This window comes from Rhodnius prolixus, unplaced genomic scaffold (assembly GCF_049639745.1).
Source record: "Rhodnius prolixus isolate KJV_2025 unplaced genomic scaffold, Rpr scaffold_4, whole genome shotgun sequence".
In the NCBI taxonomy this organism is placed as follows: domain Eukaryota; kingdom Metazoa; phylum Arthropoda; class Insecta; order Hemiptera; family Reduviidae; genus Rhodnius; species Rhodnius prolixus.
This window is the reverse complement of record NW_027411614.1, coordinates 36,161,710-36,179,513: the sequence shown is the minus strand read 5'-3', so window position 1 is coordinate 36,179,513 and position 17,804 is coordinate 36,161,710. Positions and strand designations below refer to the sequence as shown.

At 29.8% G+C, this 17,804-nt stretch overlaps 1 protein-coding gene across 2 annotated transcripts in view; it reads right to left on the bottom strand.

Moving 5' to 3' along the window:
• Window positions 1-252: 252 nt before the first annotated feature.
• The window catches only part of LOC141456548 (inactive tyrosine-protein kinase 7-like), a 157,382-nt gene continuing 139,830 nt past the window's right edge, over window positions 253-17,804 (bottom strand). Inside the window, exons 13-18 of one of the 2 annotated variants that reach the window (XM_074132685.1) lie at window positions 4,536-4,736; window positions 4,259-4,441; window positions 3,559-3,821; window positions 3,049-3,146; window positions 2,464-2,626; window positions 253-2,317 (exon numbers count right to left, since the gene is read on the bottom strand). In XM_074132685.1, coding sequence (XP_073988786.1) covers window positions 1,997-2,317; window positions 2,464-2,626; window positions 3,049-3,146; window positions 3,559-3,821; window positions 4,259-4,441; window positions 4,536-4,736 — 1,229 coding nt within the window. In that variant the 3' untranslated portion in view covers window positions 253-1,996. The remainder of the gene's footprint in view (window positions 2,318-2,463; window positions 2,627-3,048; window positions 3,147-3,558; window positions 3,822-4,258; window positions 4,442-4,535; window positions 4,737-17,804) is intronic. The other variant, XM_074132686.1, reaches the window with a different exon arrangement.

Genomic DNA, 17,804 nt, shown 5'->3' with positions numbered 1-17,804 from the left:
GTTACGGTTTAATATACTTAAATATGAAATTAAAAGCGTACTTATGCTGTGCCAGAGAACTTTACAGTAATTTACTTTTTAATCTAAATGACACCGGTTGTATGTTTTTAATTAAACCATTTAACTTTAAAACATTCTATTGAATATATGGAATTCTCCCAGATGTTTCCTTTAAATTTTAGAGAAGTTAACATACAACTACTATTTGTAAATTCCAGGTAAAGGATGTAGAAAAATGAAACAAATTTAGTTACAATATTTATAATATAAAGTAAAAAAGAGATACAAATGCTTCTTTAGTACAAGTGATATGTACAAATATATAAAATATCTACAAAAACAAAGAAAAAGAAGAAGTAAAAATACAAAATCTTAAAATAAAATTTCATTTTTAATCCAAATATCACTTAAGTCAAAAATATAAATATAAAAGTATAAAAATTAATATAAAACACGTGTCCTCAACAATTTGATTTATTATTTTAATTTACCTATCATATATCTGTACAAAATTTCTTTCTTTTTTTTTTTTTTTTTTTTTAGTTCTTTTGCATTAATTTTAACCAGAGTAGTATAGAAACTATGGTTTGACTAGAAAAAGAAAACTTAAATAAATGAAAACAAAATTCTCAATTAAATTGTAGCAAATTTTTGATAATATAAAATGAAATTATTTTTATGACTTTATCCTAAAAATTAGGAACCTAAATTTTGGTAATTTTAGAAAATAATTCCAGATCTGCAAACACTAAAGTTTCAGAAAAGTATTTTTACGACTGAATAAGTTTGTTTCTTAATGACGAAATGATATTATAGCAGTGTTATTTACAAAGCACAAATATATATACAGTTTTTAATTAATTTTAAATTATAAAAACTGACTTAGAATTGAATTAATTTGGTTGTTACGCTATACTTAACACTTAAGGAATTTTTTCTTAACATTCATCAAAGAATAATAAAAAGTTTGTGTTTTCCAAATTCAAATAATTGGATTCATAATCGTTTTCTTTTCATATTTATAAAGATAAAAAAGTAATTTCGTTTCAAAAAAGTTAAACAATATACCACACAAATAAATAAGAAGAAAACATAACTTAGAAATAAATTATTCACAAAATATTTGTGCCGCAGAAAGCTTTAAAATATTTCCCGCTGCTACGAATACCTTCTCTTAACTAGTACAATATAGAAAAGTAAAATTGTAATTAATATAATTTTGTCTTTTTAATGTTTAAATGGTTGTTGATAATCCCACAAAAAAAGAAATCAGCTATTAATTATGCCACAAATAATTGTCACATATATTTTTTAATGTTGCACATACATTGACTAGCACTTACAACAATGATTCCACCAATTTTTTTAATGTAAACTTTCAAGAATTTGATTTTTTTTCTTTTAATTTTGTATTTTTTATAAAATAATTATTAATTTCATAGTATATCTTATTCAGGCATTTGGAACGAATAGTTAAATTTCCAATATGGAACTGAATCGATACGAAAAAAGGATGACGATTCTTATTAGTGTTTAATTGATACTTTGTCATAGTAGCTAACAATATGTCTGACACAAAAAAATAATAATAAAATTTGATATGTTAGAAAGTAGACTCTCCAGCTTATTCCAGAGCATTATGTTGATAAATTTCCTACATTATGGAGAAGTAGTTTTTTCGGTTGGAAGAAATTAACTGTTTAATTTCTACTCATTTCTTTAATATTAAACTTACTTCTCAGGGGAGTTGAAATCATTAATTTCTAATTTGGTAGGGCATTTAGATAAAGTTTTTGACAGAAATAATTGCTTTTTGTAATAACGAATATTGATCACACAACACAAGATAGAAGGCGAGTCAATGAGAAGTAAAAATGGCTAAAATATATCTTCAGGCTTTTTCCTTTCTTAACTTCAACTAATGAAACGAAAATTCGATTTTAAGAAAAAAATGGAATAACACCTAGAATGATTATGAATCTTAATACTATTAAATCTAATGTAGAGATGAAAGCATGTCAGACAGTCGTAGCGCAAGATTTGAAAATGCGGGCCGATCTGCTGGTCTAGGTGAGGTACATTCAGTTATTAATTGGACTACACTTTCTGGGACATCACTATCCTGAGGACAGATCAACTGTAGTCCACCATTTTCATCTAAACATGAAAGTACTTCTTGATCAGAACGACCACCATGTGGTAAATCGCCACCCGAACATATCTCCCAAGCAGTCACACCAAATGAGAATACATCAGATTTAGTTGAAAAGTCGTCTTCAGCAACTACTTCTGGTGGCATCCAACGAATTGGAAGCAGCTAGAAAAAGAAGTATATTTGTCTAATTTTTCTTAAAACAGGTTTATTAATAATTATTAAGCAAACAAAACACAAATTATAATCTACGAGTATATAAGATGCTAATTGCTGTAAAAAATAAAATAAAACTTATCTATGTTTCTAACCTTATTTCTATGAAGGAAATATTCGTTTCGATAGACATCACATGATAAAGCAGATAGAGATATTTTTACAGAGAGATCAGATGTTACAAGACAGTTTCTGGCAGCAAGGTCTCGGTGCACAAGTCTATGATTTGACAAATGTTCCATACCAAGGCAAACCCATCTAAAAAACAAACACTAATTAATTAAGACATCAGCAGAACATTAAATATGCAGTCAGTTACACTTATATTGTTTGTATTATTACTGTTCTACTTCAATACTCATGTTTTTTTATATATAGTATATATTATATGTATACTTCATCCGTTGTGCTCAACTAATTCTAATATATGATTTTTTATTTTTTTTATTTCTGGACCATAAATATTAAATGTATTTTCAAGAATTTTCCAATTTTGATTAGAACTGTGATGTGATGATAATTATTATATTTAAAATATACTAAGAGGAGCAGAAACCCAATATTTTTTACTTATCTGTCTTGAGAAATATGCGTGTAGTTCTATCAAGTAATCAAGAATGTCTGTGGTATGAGTTTATATATTTTTTGTTTGTTTTATGCGACGTATTCTACCTACTAACCTAATGAGAGAGATAATAGTTTTGGCAGTCATTTCAGGTGGCTTTGGCTTATCTTTTCGGTTGTTTTTAGTAGCTAGTAACATCTGCTTTAGATCACCCTGAAAAAAAAGAATCAAATTCTTTAGTTATTCTACTTATAAAAAAAATACTGATAATTCATTCTCAGAACTAATATAAAGGCAACCGGGATAAAACACATCTTTCTCATTGCTCCACTAGATCATCGAAGGTTTACCTTTATTCTCTACTAATGTTTTCAAAGAGTGTAAATAAAATAAAATTGTAGGATTTGTGAGGATACGTTCCATGTTTAAAGTAATCAAAAAGTAGAGAATCAGACAAATAATACATTAATACTTTCGGATTGACAGAAAATTTCAACAATAGTACTTTAGAACGTAGGTGAACATCAAATTAAGAAATGTGTGTGGATGCGTTTGTTCTAAAGTTCAAAACTATGGTTCAAAACATTCCAGCAATGAAGAAGTACTAATAACCTACAGTACTCACCCAATCAGTATATTGGAGAATCATGTAATGCGGATGTTGTTTTGTACAAAGGCCCAGTAATTTCACTACATTGGGATGATCCAATCGACCAAAAAGATCTAATTCTCGTTTGAAATCTGTAAGCACAGTCTCATCCCTAGTCTCTTGCAATGCCTTAACCATTACAACCATATCACCTGTGGCAGTTGGTGTGCCGTCGGCGTTTGGTTCACCATTCGTTGTTATGACTCGAGCAAGGCATACTTCTCCAAATTGGCCACGTCCTGTTTTAATTTTAATTTTAATTTTAACAACTTAATATGAATAGATTTATTTTTGGATTGAAAACTATTTTTAGTTGCCAACAAAATTATATTTTACTATAAAAAAAAAAAAATTATAAGCAGGGATCACATTATTTAATACTACTACATTAACAGAAGAAGCTTTAAAAAATTGTGTTTAATTGAATTAACCTAATAATTTAGTTTGAAACCGAAATCACAAATCTAATGATAATAGTTCTTTCTTTATTTTCGTTAATTTTGACAGGTATCTAATTTTCTCCCAAATTCATAAGATTGACCCAAGAATCAATCTAAAAGTATTTTTCAATGGTGAAAAACTGATAGGAGAAACCGCCTCTTAATGAACCAATTAAGACGATAGAAGAAAATTCGAAATGTCAGAGATAAAAGAAGAAAATTAATGTTGAACTTACCAAGCACCATCATGTCAGTTAATTGGTCGCGAGTTACTGTGAGTCTGCCATAATTTCTTGTCGTGGAGCTAGTGGACGATGCATGAGAATGAGCAGTAATGTCGCCATCACTCTGATGCCCACCAGCGTCACCGTTGCAAACAATTTTTCTATCACTACCTGAATGCCCAGCTTCTACTTGCACTAGAGTAGGTACAAAATTAATTATGTTTACTGAAGATTTCTAAATTTAGAGGTTACTATATGTTATAAAATTAAATAGGATAGGGTTACATACACACAGGATCTTGCTGTTCATTGGCTAACTGCTGTTTATTTCTTTTACTTCTACATCTGCAATAAGCCATAAGGCCAATAACTAGAACCATATACGCTCCAGCTGCACCAAGTGTTATAGCCACAGTTTTACTTAAAAATGATCCACCAGGATTAGTACCAGTGGTTTCGCTACCATCACCAACTCTGTATCCTTCAGAACCTGATAATTTGAAAATAAAGTAAAAATATTTTTATTTATTTATTAATTTTTTAACATGAGAATTGCTCTCTCGCTTAACTAGGCCAGGGTTATCGAAAAAAGAAATAAAAACAACAATGTTTTGTGGGACTAAATCATATTTTTCTTAACAATTATAACCTAGCAAAGAGCGGCTCTTTCTGGAAATTTGGACTCTCCAGCTTGCTGATTTAAACATCTAAACTGAATGGTTGTGCTTAAAAAATGCTCTCGAAAAAATGAGGCGGGCGATGATGAGACTCAATGAAGATGAAACTGGGATATCAGTAGTGTACCAATTAAATAGTTCAGTAAAAGGCGTTGTTAAAGCAATACCTGAAAATGACCATCTGGGGGTCATTCGAGATCCTAAATGAAAAAAAATATAAAGTTTTACATAACAAAAATCACAAACTAAAATGAAAATCTCACATTGAGAAAGACAAACGAACGAGTATAACGCAGCGATCGTGTTATGTCGAAATTTGATTTTATCTAAATTGGATTATACATAAGTTACGGGGTAGCATATCAGTTAATTTAAAAGTAGAAAAAATTCAATGATAACTCTCGCTTCTCTTTAGAGCAGTGGTTCATAATGGTTCTTTTCATAGACGCAGAACACAATGATATGTATATATTTTTCTCGCGGAACACTAACATTAAATAATTTGAAATTCGGTATTTAGCAAGAACCTAAAATTAAATTCAAATTAAGAAAAAAAGGAACAAATTTTTGCTTTCCTATCTTTCCTAAGTTTCTAAATTTCAATACATTTAAAATTGAAATTTCGCGGAACACTTGAACCATATTCGCGGAACACCGGTTAAGGAACTACTGCTTCATATCTTCTAAAATTATAGATCTGTGCACACAATAACTATAGCTTATAATTGAGAAAAACAAAGTGGACAAGAAAACAAAATTACATACGAATATGTGGTTCACAGAGGGAGATATAGACCGGCCATAATTTTACAGAATTTCATGACCAAAAAAATTTTCACCCTTTATACCTTCTACATTTATAGATCTGTACACAAAATAACTATAGCTTATAATTGAGAAAAACAAAGTGTACAAGAGAACAAAATTTCATACGAATATGTGGTTCACAGTGGGAGATATAGAACGGCCAAAATTTTACAGAATTTCATGACCCAAAAAATTTTCAACCCTTTATACCTTCTACATTTATAGATCTGTGCACAAAATAACTATAGTTTATAATTGAGAAAAACAAAGTGTACAAAAGAACAAAATTTCATACGAATACGTGGTTCAAAGTGGGAGATATAAAACAGCCATAATTTTACAGAATTTCATGACCAAAAAAATTTTCAACCCTTTATACCTTCTACATTTATAGATCTGTGCACACAATAACTATAGCTTATAATTGAGAAAAACAAAGTGGACAAGAAAACAAAATTACATACGAATATGTGGTTCACAGAGGGAGATATAGACCGGCCATAATTTTACAGAATTTCATGACCAAAAAAATTTTCACCCTTTATACCTTCTACATTTATAGATCTGTACAAAAAATAACTATAGTTTATAATTGAGAAAAACAAAGTGTACAAAAGAACAAAATTTCATACGAATACGTGGTTCAAAGTGGGAGATATAAAACAGCCATAATTTTACAGAATTTCATGACCAAAAAAATTTTCAACCCTTTATACCTTCTACATTTATAGATCTGTGCACAAAATAACTATAGCTTATAATTGAGAAAAACAAAGTGTACAAGAGAACAAAATTTCATACGAATACGTGGTTCACAGTGGGAGATATAGAACAGCCATAATTTTACAGAATTGCATGACCCGAAAAATTTTCAACCCGTTATATCTTCTACATTTATAGATTTGTGCACAAAATAACTATAGCTTATAATTGAGAAAAACAAAGTGTACAAGAGAACAAAATTTCATACGAATACGTGGTTCACAGTGGGAGATATAGAACAGCCATAATTTTACAGAATTTCATGACCCAAAAAATTTTCAACCCTTTATACCTTCTACATTAATAGATCTGTGCACAAAATAACTATAGCTTATAATTGAGAAAAACAAAGTGTACAAGAGAACACAATTTCATACGAATACGTGGTCAAAGTGGGAGATATAGAACGGCCATAATTTTACAGAATTTCATGACCCAAAAAATTTTCAACACTTTATATCTTCTACATTTATAGATCTGTGCACAAAATAACTATAGTTTATAATTGAGAAAAACAAAGTGTACAAGAGAACAAAATTTCAAACGAATACGTGGTTCAAAGTGGGAGATATAGAACGGCCATCATTTTGCAGAATTTCATGACCCAAAAAATTTTCAACCCTTTATATCATCCAAATTTATAGATCTGTGCACAAAATAGCTATAGGTTATAATTGAGAAAAACCAAGTGTACAAGAGAACAAAATTTCATATGAATACGTGGTTCAAAGTGGGAGATATAAAACGGCCATAATTTTACAGAATTTCATGACCCAAAAAATTTTCAACCCTTTATTTCTTCTACATTTATAGATCTTTGCACAAAATAACTATAGTTTATAATTGAGAAAAACAAAGTGTACAAGAGAACAAAATTCCATACCAATACGTGGTTCAAAGTGGCAGATATAGAACGGCCATAATTTTACAGAATTTCATGACCCAAAAAATTTTCAACCCTTTATTTCTTCTACATTTATAGATCTGTGCACAAAATAACTATAGTTTATAATTGAGAAAAACAAAGTGTACAAGAGAACAAAATTCGTTACGAATACGTGGTTCAAAGTGGGAGATATAAAACGGCCATAATTTTACAGAATTTCATGACCCAAAAAATTTTCAACCCTTTATTTCTTCTACATTTATAGATCTTTGCACAAAATAACTATAGTTTATAATTGAGAAAAACCAAGTGTACAAGAGAACAAAATTCCATACCAATACGTGGTTCAAAGTGGGAGATATAGAACGGCCATAATTTTACAGAATTTCATGACCCAAAAAATTTTCAACCCTTTATTTCTTCTACATTTATAGATCTGTGCACAAAATAACTATAGTTTATAATTGAGAAAAACAAAGTGTACAAGAGAACAAAATTCGTTACGAATACGTGGTTCAAAGTGGGAGATGTAAAACAGCCATAATTTTACAGAATTTCATGACCCAAAAAATATTCAACCCTTTATATCTTCTACATTTATAGATCTGTGCACAAAATAACTATAGTTTATAATTGAGAAAAACAAAGTGTACAAGAGGACAAAATTTCATACGAATATGTGGTTCACAGTGGGAGTTATAGAACGGCCATAATTTTACAGAATTTCATGACCCAAAAAATTTTCAACCCTTTATATCTTCTACATTTATAGATTTGTGCACAAAATAACTATAGCTTATAATTGAGAAAAACAAAGTGTACAAGAGAACAAAATTTCATACGAATACGTGGTTCACAGTGGGAGATATAGAACAGCCATAATTTTACAGAATTTCATGACCCAAAAAATTTTCAACCCTTTATACCTTCTACATTTATAGATCTGTGCACAAAATAACTATAGCTTATAATTGAGAAAAACAAAGTGTACAAGAGAACACAATTTCATACGAATACGTGGTCAAAGTGGGAGATATAGAACGGCCATAATTTTACAGAATTTCATGACCCAAAAAATTTTCAACACTTTATATCTTCTACATTTATAGATCTGTGCACAAAATAACTATAGTTTATAATTGAGAAAAACAAAGTGTACAAGAGAACAAAATTTCAAACGAATACGTGGTTCAAAGTGGGAGATATAGAACGGCCATCATTTTGCAGAATTTCATGACCCAAAAAATTTTCAACCCTTTATATCATCCAAATTTATAGATCTGTGCACAAAATAGCTATAGGTTATAATTGAGAAAAACCAAGTGTACAAGAGAACAAAATTTCATATGAATACGTGGTTCAATGTGGGAGATATAAAACAGCCATAATTTTACAGAATTTCATGACCCAAAAAATATTCAACCCTTTATATCTTCTACATTTATAGATCTGTGCACAAAATAACTATAGTTTATAATTGAGAAAAACAAAGTGTACAAGTGAACAATATTTCATACGAATACGTGGTTCACAGTGGGAGATATAGAACGGCCATCATTTTGCAGAATTTCATGACCCAAAAAATTTTAAACCCTTTCTATCATCCAAATTTATAGATCTGTGCACAAAATAGCTATAGGTTATAATTGAGAAAAACCAAGTGTACAAGAGAACAAAATTTCATATGAATACGTGGTTCAATGTGGGAGATATAAAACAGCCATAATTTTACAGAATTTCATGACCCAAAAAATATTCAACCCTTTATATCTTCTACATTTATAGATCTGTGCACAAAATAACTATAGTTTATAATTGAGAAAAACAAAGTGTACAAGTGAACAATATTTCATACGAATACGTGGTTCACAGTGGGAGATATAGAACGGCCATCATTTTGCAGAATTTCATGACCCAAAAAATTTTAAACCCTTTCTATCATCCAAATTTATAGATCTGTGCACAAAATAGCTATAGGTTATAATTGAGAAAAACCAAGTGTACAAGAGAACAAAATTTCATATGAATACGTGGTTCAAAGTGGGAGATATAGAACGGCCAAAATTTTACAGAATTTCATGACCCAAAAAATTTTCAACCCTTTATACCTTCTACATTTATAGATCTGTGCACAAAATAACTATAGTTTATAATTGAGAAAAACAAAGTGTACAAAAGAACAAAATTTCATACGAATACGTGGTTCAAAGTGGGAGATATAAAACAGCCATAATTTTACAGAATTTCATGACCAAAAAAATTTTCAACCCTTTATACCTTCTACATTTATAGATCTGTGCACAAAATAACTATAGCTTATAATTGAGAAAAACAAAGTGTACAAGAGAACAAAATTTCATACGAATATGTGGTTCACAGTGGGAGATATAGAACGGCCAAAATTTTACAGAATTTAATGACCCAAAAAATTTTCAACCCGTTATATCTTCTACATTTATAGATTTGTGCACAAAATAACTATAGCTTATAATTGAGAAAAACAAAGTGTACAAGAGAACAAAATTTCATACGAATACGTGGTTCACAGTGGGAGATATAGAACAGCCATAATTTTACAGAATTTCATGACCCAAAAAATTTTCAACCCTTTATACCTTCTACATTTATAGATCTGTGCACAAAATAACTATAGTTTATAATTGAGAAAAACAAAGTGTACAAGAGAACAAAATTTCAAACGAATACGTGGTTCAAAGTGGGAGATATAGAACGGCCATCATTTTGCAGAATTTCATGACCCAAAAAATTTTCAACCCTTTATACCTTCTACATTTATAGATCTGTGCACAAAATAGCTATAGTTTATAATTGAGAAAAACAAAGTGTACAAGAGAACAAAATTTCAAACGAATACGTGGTTCAAAGTGGGAGATATAGAACGGCCATCATTTTGCAGAATTTCATGACCCAAAAAATTTTCAACCCTTTATATCATCCAAATTTATAGATCTGTGCACAAAATAGCTATAGGTTATAATTGAGAAAAACCAAGTGTACAAGAGAACAAAATTTCATATGAATACGTGGTTCAAAGTGGGAGATATAAAACGGCCATAATTTTACAGAATTTCATGACCCAAAAAATTTTCAACCCTTTATTTCTTCTACATTTATAGATCTTTGCACAAAATAACTATAGTTTATAATTGAGAAAAACAAAGTGTACAAGAAAACAAAATTCCATACCAATACGTGGTTCAAAGTGGGAGATATAGAACGGCCATAATTTTACAGAATTTCATGACCCAAAAAATTTTCAACCCTTTATATCTTCTACATTTATAGATCTTTGCACAAAATAACTATAGCTTATAATTGAGAAAAACAAAGTGTACAAGAGGACAAAATTTCATACGAATATGTGGTTCACAGTGGGAGTTATAGAACGGCCATAATTTTACAGAATTTCATGACCCAAAAAATTTCCAACCCTTTATATCTTCTACATTTATAGATATGTGCACAAAATAACTATAGCTTATAATTGAGAAAAACAAAGTGTACAAGAGAACAAAATTTCAAACGAATACGGGGTTCAAAGTGGGAAATATAGAACGGCCATAAATTTACAGAATTTCATGACCCAAAAAATTTTCAACCCATTATATCTTCCACATTTATAGATCTGTGCACAAAATAACTATAGTTTATAATTGAGAAAAACAAAGTGTACAAGAGAACAAAATTTCATACGAATACGTGGTTCAAAGTGGGAGATATAAAACAGCCATAATTTTACAGAATTTCATGACCCAAAAAATATTCAACCCTTTATATCTTCTACATTTATAGATCTGTGCACAAAATAACTATAGTTTATAATTGAGAAAAACAAAGTGTACAAGAGAACAAAATTCGTTACGAATACGTGGTTCAAAGTGGGAGATATAAAACAGCCATAATTTTACAGAATTTCATGACCCAAAAAATATTCAACCCTTTATATCTTCTACATTTATAGATCTGTGCACAAAATAACTATAGTTTATAATTGAGAAAAACAAAGTGTACAAAAGAACAAAATTTCAAACGAATACGTGGTTCAAAGTGGGAGATATAGAACGGCCATAATTTTACAGAATTCATGACCCAAAAAATTTTCAACCCTTTATATCTTCTACTTTTATAGATCTGTGCACAAAATAACTATAGCTTATAATTGAGAAAAACAAAGTGTACAAGTGAACAATATTTCATACGAATACGTGGTTCACAGTGGGAGATATAGAACGGCCATCATTTTGCAGAATTTCATGACCCAAAAAATTTTAAACCCTTTCTATCATCCAAATTTATAGATCTGTGCACAAAATAGCTATAGGTTATAATTGAGAAAAACCAAGTGTACAAGAGAACAAAATTTCATATGAATACGTGGTTCAAAGTGGGAGATATAGAACGGCCAAAATTTTACAGAATTTCATGACCCAAAAAATTTTCAACCCTTTATACCTTCTACATTTATAGATCTGTGCACAAAATAACTATAGTTTATAATTGAGAAAAACAAAGTGTACAAAAGAACAAAATTTCATACGAATACGTGGTTCAAAGTGGGAGATATAAAACAGCCATAATTTTACAGAATTTCATGACCAAAAAAATTTTCAACCCTTTATACCTTCTACATTTATAGATCTGTGCACAAAATAACTATAGCTTATAATTGAGAAAAACAAAGTGTACAAGAGAACAAAATTTCATACGAATATGTGGTTCACAGTGGGAGATATAGAACGGCCAAAATTTTACAGAATTTAATGACCCAAAAAATTTTCAACCCGTTATATCTTCTACATTTATAGATTTGTGCACAAAATAACTATAGCTTATAATTGAGAAAAACAAAGTGTACAAGAGAACAAAATTTCATACGAATACGTGGTTCACAGTGGGAGATATAGAACAGCCATAATTTTACAGAATTTCATGACCCAAAAAATTTTCAACCCTTTATACCTTCTACATTTATAGATCTGTGCACAAAATAGCTATAGGTTATAATTGAGAAAAACCAAGTGTACAAGAGAACAAAATTTCATATGAATACGTGGTTCAAAGTGGGAGATATAAAACGGCCATAATTTTACAGAATTTCATGACCCAAAAAATTTTCAACCCTTTATTTCTTCTACATTTATAGATCTTTGCACAAAATAACTATAGTTTATAATTGAGAAAAACAAAGTGTACAAGAAAACAAAATTCCATACCAATACGTGGTTCAAAGTGGGAGATATAGAACGGCCATAATTTTACAGAATTTCATGACCCAAAAAATTTTCAACCCTTTATATCTTCTACATTTATAGATCTTTGCACAAAATAACTATAGCTTATAATTGAGAAAAACAAAGTGTACAAGAGGACAAAATTTCATACGAATATGTGGTTCACAGTGGGAGTTATAGAACGGCCATAATTTTACAGAATTTCATGACCCAAAAAATTTTCAACCCTTTATACCTTCTACATTTATAGATCTGTGCACAAAATAACTATAGTTTATAATTGAGAAAAACAAAGTGTACAAGAGAACAAAATTTCAAACGAATACGTGGTTCAAAGTGGGAGATATAGAACGGCCATCATTTTGCAGAATTTCATGACCCAAAAAATTTTCAACCCTTTATATCATCCAAATTTATAGATCTGTGCACAAAATAGCTATAGGTTATAATTGAGAAAAACCAAGTGTACAAGAGAACAAAATTTCATATGAATACGTGGTTCAAAGTGGGAGATATAAAACGGCCATAATTTTACAGAATTTCATGACCCAAAAAATTTTCAACCCTTTATTTCTTCTACATTTATAGATCTTTGCACAAAATAACTATAGTTTATAATTGAGAAAAACAAAGTGTACAAGAAAACAAAATTCCATACCAATACGTGGTTCAAAGTGGGAGATATAGAACGGCCATAATTTTACAGAATTTCATTACCCAAAAAATTTTCAACCCTTTATATCTTCTACATTTATAGATCTTTGCACAAAATAACTATAGCTTATAATTGAGAAAAACAAAGTGTACAAGAGGACAAAATTTCATACGAATATGTGGTTCACAGTGGGAGTTATAGAACGGCCATAATTTTACAGAATTTCATGACCCAAAAAATTTCCAACCCTTTATATCTTCTACATTTATAGATCTGTGCACAAAATAACTATAGCTTATAATTGAGAAAAACAATGTGTACAAGAGAACAAAATTTCAAACGAATACGGGGTTCAAAGTGGGAGATATAGAACGGCCATAAATTTACAGAATTTCATGACCCAAAAAATTTTCAACCAATTATATCTTCCACATTTATAGATCTGTGCACAAAATAACTATAGTTTATAATTGAGAAAAACAAAGTGTACAAGAGAACAAAATTTCAAACGAATACGTGGTACAAAGTGGGAGATATAGAACGGCCATAATTTTACAGAATTTCATGACCCAAAAAATTTTCAACCCTTTATATCATCCAAATTTATAGATCTGTGCACAAAATAGCTATAGGTTATAATTGAGAAAAACCAAGTGTACAAGAGAACAAAATTTCATATGAATACGTGGTTCAAAGTGGGAGATATAAAACGGCCATAATTTTACAGAATTACATGACTCAAAAAATTTTCAAACCTTTATATCTTCTACATTTATAGATCTTTGCACAAAATAACTACAGCTTATAATTGAGAAAAACAAAGTGTACAAGAGAACAAAATTTCATACGAATACCTGGGTTCACAGTGGGAGAAATAAAACAGCCATAATTTTACAGAATTTCATGACCCAAAAAATTTTCAACCCATTATATCTTCCACATTTATAGATCTGTGCACAAAATAACTATAGTTTATAATTGAGAAAAACAAAGTGTACAAGAGAACAAAATTTCATACGAATACGTGGTTCAAAGTGGGAGATATAAAACAGCCATAATTTTACAGAATTTCATGACCCAAAAAATATTCAACCCTTTATATCTTCTACATTTATAGATCTGTGCACAAAATAACTATAGTTTATAATTGAGAAAAACAAAGTGTACAAAAGAACAAAATTTCAAACGAATACGTGGTTCAAAGTGGGAGATATAGAACGGCCATAATTTTACAGAATTCATGACCCAAAAAATTTTCAACCCTTTATATCTTCTACTTTTATAGATCTGTGCACAAAATAACTATAGCTTATAATTGAGAAAAACAAAGTGTACAAGTGAACAATATTTCATACGAATACGTGGTTCACAGTGGGAGATATAGAACGGCCATCATTTTGCAGAATTTCATGACCCAAAAAATTTTAAACCCTTTCTATCATCCAAATTTATAGATCTGTGCACAAAATAGCTATAGGTTATAATTGAGAAAAACCAAGTGTACAAGAGAACAAAATTTCATATGAATACGTGGTTCAAAGTGGGAGATATAGAACGGCCAAAATTTTACAGAATTTCATGACCCAAAAAATTTTCAACCCTTTATACCTTCTACATTTATAGATCTGTGCACAAAATAACTATAGTTTATAATTGAGAAAAACAAAGTGTACAAAAGAACAAAATTTCATACGAATACGTGGTTCAAAGTGGGAGATATAAAACAGCCATAATTTTACAGAATTTCATGACCAAAAAAATTTTCAACCCTTTATACCTTCTACATTTATAGATCTGTGCACAAAATAGCTATAGGTTATAATTGAGAAAAACCAAGTGTACAAGAGAACAAAATTTCATATGAATACGTGGTTCAAAGTGGGAGATATAAAACGGCCATAATTTTACAGAATTTCATGACCCAAAAAATTTTCAACCCTTTATTTCTTCTACATTTATAGATCTTTGCACAAAATAACTATAGTTTATAATTGAGAAAAACAAAGTGTACAAGAGAACACAATTTCATACGAATACGTGGTCAAAGTGGGAGATATAGAACGGCCATAATTTTACAGAATTTCATGACCCAAAAAATTTTCAACACTTTATATCTTCTACATTTATAGATCTGTGCACAAAATAACTATAGTTTATAATTGAGAAAAACAAAGTGTACAAGAGAACAAAATTTCAAACGAATACGTGGTTCAAAGTGGGAGATATAGAACGGCCATCATTTTGCAGAATTTCATGACCCAAAAAATTTTCAACCCTTTATATCATCCAAATTTATAGATCTGTGCACAAAATAGCTATAGGTTATAATTGAGAAAAACCAAGTGTACAAGAGAACAAAATTTCATATGAATACGTGGTTCAAAGTGGGAGATATAAAACGGCCATAATTTTACAGAATTTCATGACCCAAAAAATTTTCAACCCTTTATTTCTTCTACATTTATAGATCTTTGCACAAAATAACTATAGTTTATAATTGAGAAAAACAAAGTGTACAAGAGAACAAAATTCCATACCAATACGTGGTTCAAAGTGGCAGATATAGAACGGCCATAATTTTACAGAATTTCATGACCCAAAAAATTTTCAACCCTTTATTTCTTCTACATTTATAGATCTGTGCACAAAATAACTATAGTTTATAATTGAGAAAAACAAAGTGTACAAGAGAACAAAATTCGTTACGAATACGTGGTTCAAAGTGGGAGATATAAAACGGCCATAATTTTACAGAATTTCATGACCCAAAAAATTTTCAACCCTTTATTTCTTCTACATTTATAGATCTTTGCACAAAATAACTATAGTTTATAATTGAGAAAAACCAAGTGTACAAGAGAACAAAATTCCATACCAATACGTGGTTCAAAGTGGGAGATATAGAACGGCCATAATTTTACAGAATTTCATGACCCAAAAAATTTTCAACCCTTTATTTCTTCTACATTTATAGATCTGTGCACAAAATAACTATAGTTTATAATTGAGAAAAACAAAGTGTACAAGAGAACAAAATTCGTTACGAATACGTGGTTCAAAGTGGGAGATGTAAAACAGCCATAATTTTACAGAATTTCATGACCCAAAAAATATTCAACCCTTTATATCTTCTACATTTATAGATCTGTGCACAAAATAACTATAGTTTATAATTGAGAAAAACAAAGTGTACAAGAGGACAAAATTTCATACGAATATGTGGTTCACAGTGGGAGTTATAGAACGGCCATAATTTTACAGAATTTCATGACCCAAAAAATTTTCAACCCTTTATATCTTCTACATTTATAGATTTGTGCACAAAATAACTATAGCTTATAATTGAGAAAAACAAAGTGTACAAGAGAACAAAATTTCATACGAATACGTGGTTCACAGTGGGAGATATAGAACAGCCATAATTTTACAGAATTTCATGACCCAAAAAATTTTCAACCCTTTATACCTTCTACATTTATAGATCTGTGCACAAAATAACTATAGCTTATAATTGAGAAAAACAAAGTGTACAAGAGAACACAATTTCATACGAATACGTGGTCAAAGTGGGAGATATAGAACGGCCATAATTTTACAGAATTTCATGACCCAAAAAATTTTCAACACTTTATATCTTCTACATTTATAGATCTGTGCACAAAATAACTATAGTTTATAATTGAGAAAAACAAAGTGTACAAGAGAACAAAATTTCAAACGAATACGTGGTTCAAAGTGGGAGATATAGAACGGCCATCATTTTGCAGAATTTCATGACCCAAAAAATTTTCAACCCTTTATATCATCCAAATTTATAGATCTGTGCACAAAATAGCTATAGGTTATAATTGAGAAAAACCAAGTGTACAAGAGAACAAAATTTCATATGAATACGTGGTTCAATGTGGGAGATATAAAACAGCCATAATTTTACAGAATTTCATGACCCAAAAAATATTCAACCCTTTATATCTTCTACATTTATAGATCTGTGCACAAAATAACTATAGTTTATAATTGAGAAAAACAAAGTGTACAAGTGAACAATATTTCATACGAATACGTGGTTCACAGTGGGAGATATAGAACGGCCATCATTTTGCAGAATTTCATGACCCAAAAAATTTTAAACCCTTTCTATCATCCAAATTTATAGATCTGTGCACAAAATAGCTATAGGTTATAATTGAGAAAAACCAAGTGTACAAGAGAACAAAATTTCATATGAATACGTGGTTCAATGTGGGAGATATAAAACAGCCATAATTTTACAGAATTTCATGACCCAAAAAATATTCAACCCTTTATATCTTCTACATTTATAGATCTGTGCACAAAATAACTATAGTTTATAATTGAGAAAAACAAAGTGTACAAGTGAACAATATTTCATACGAATACGTGGTTCACAGTGGGAGATATAGAACGGCCATCATTTTGCAGAATTTCATGACCCAAAAAATTTTAAACCCTTTCTATCATCCAAATTTATAGATCTGTGCACAAAATAGCTATAGGT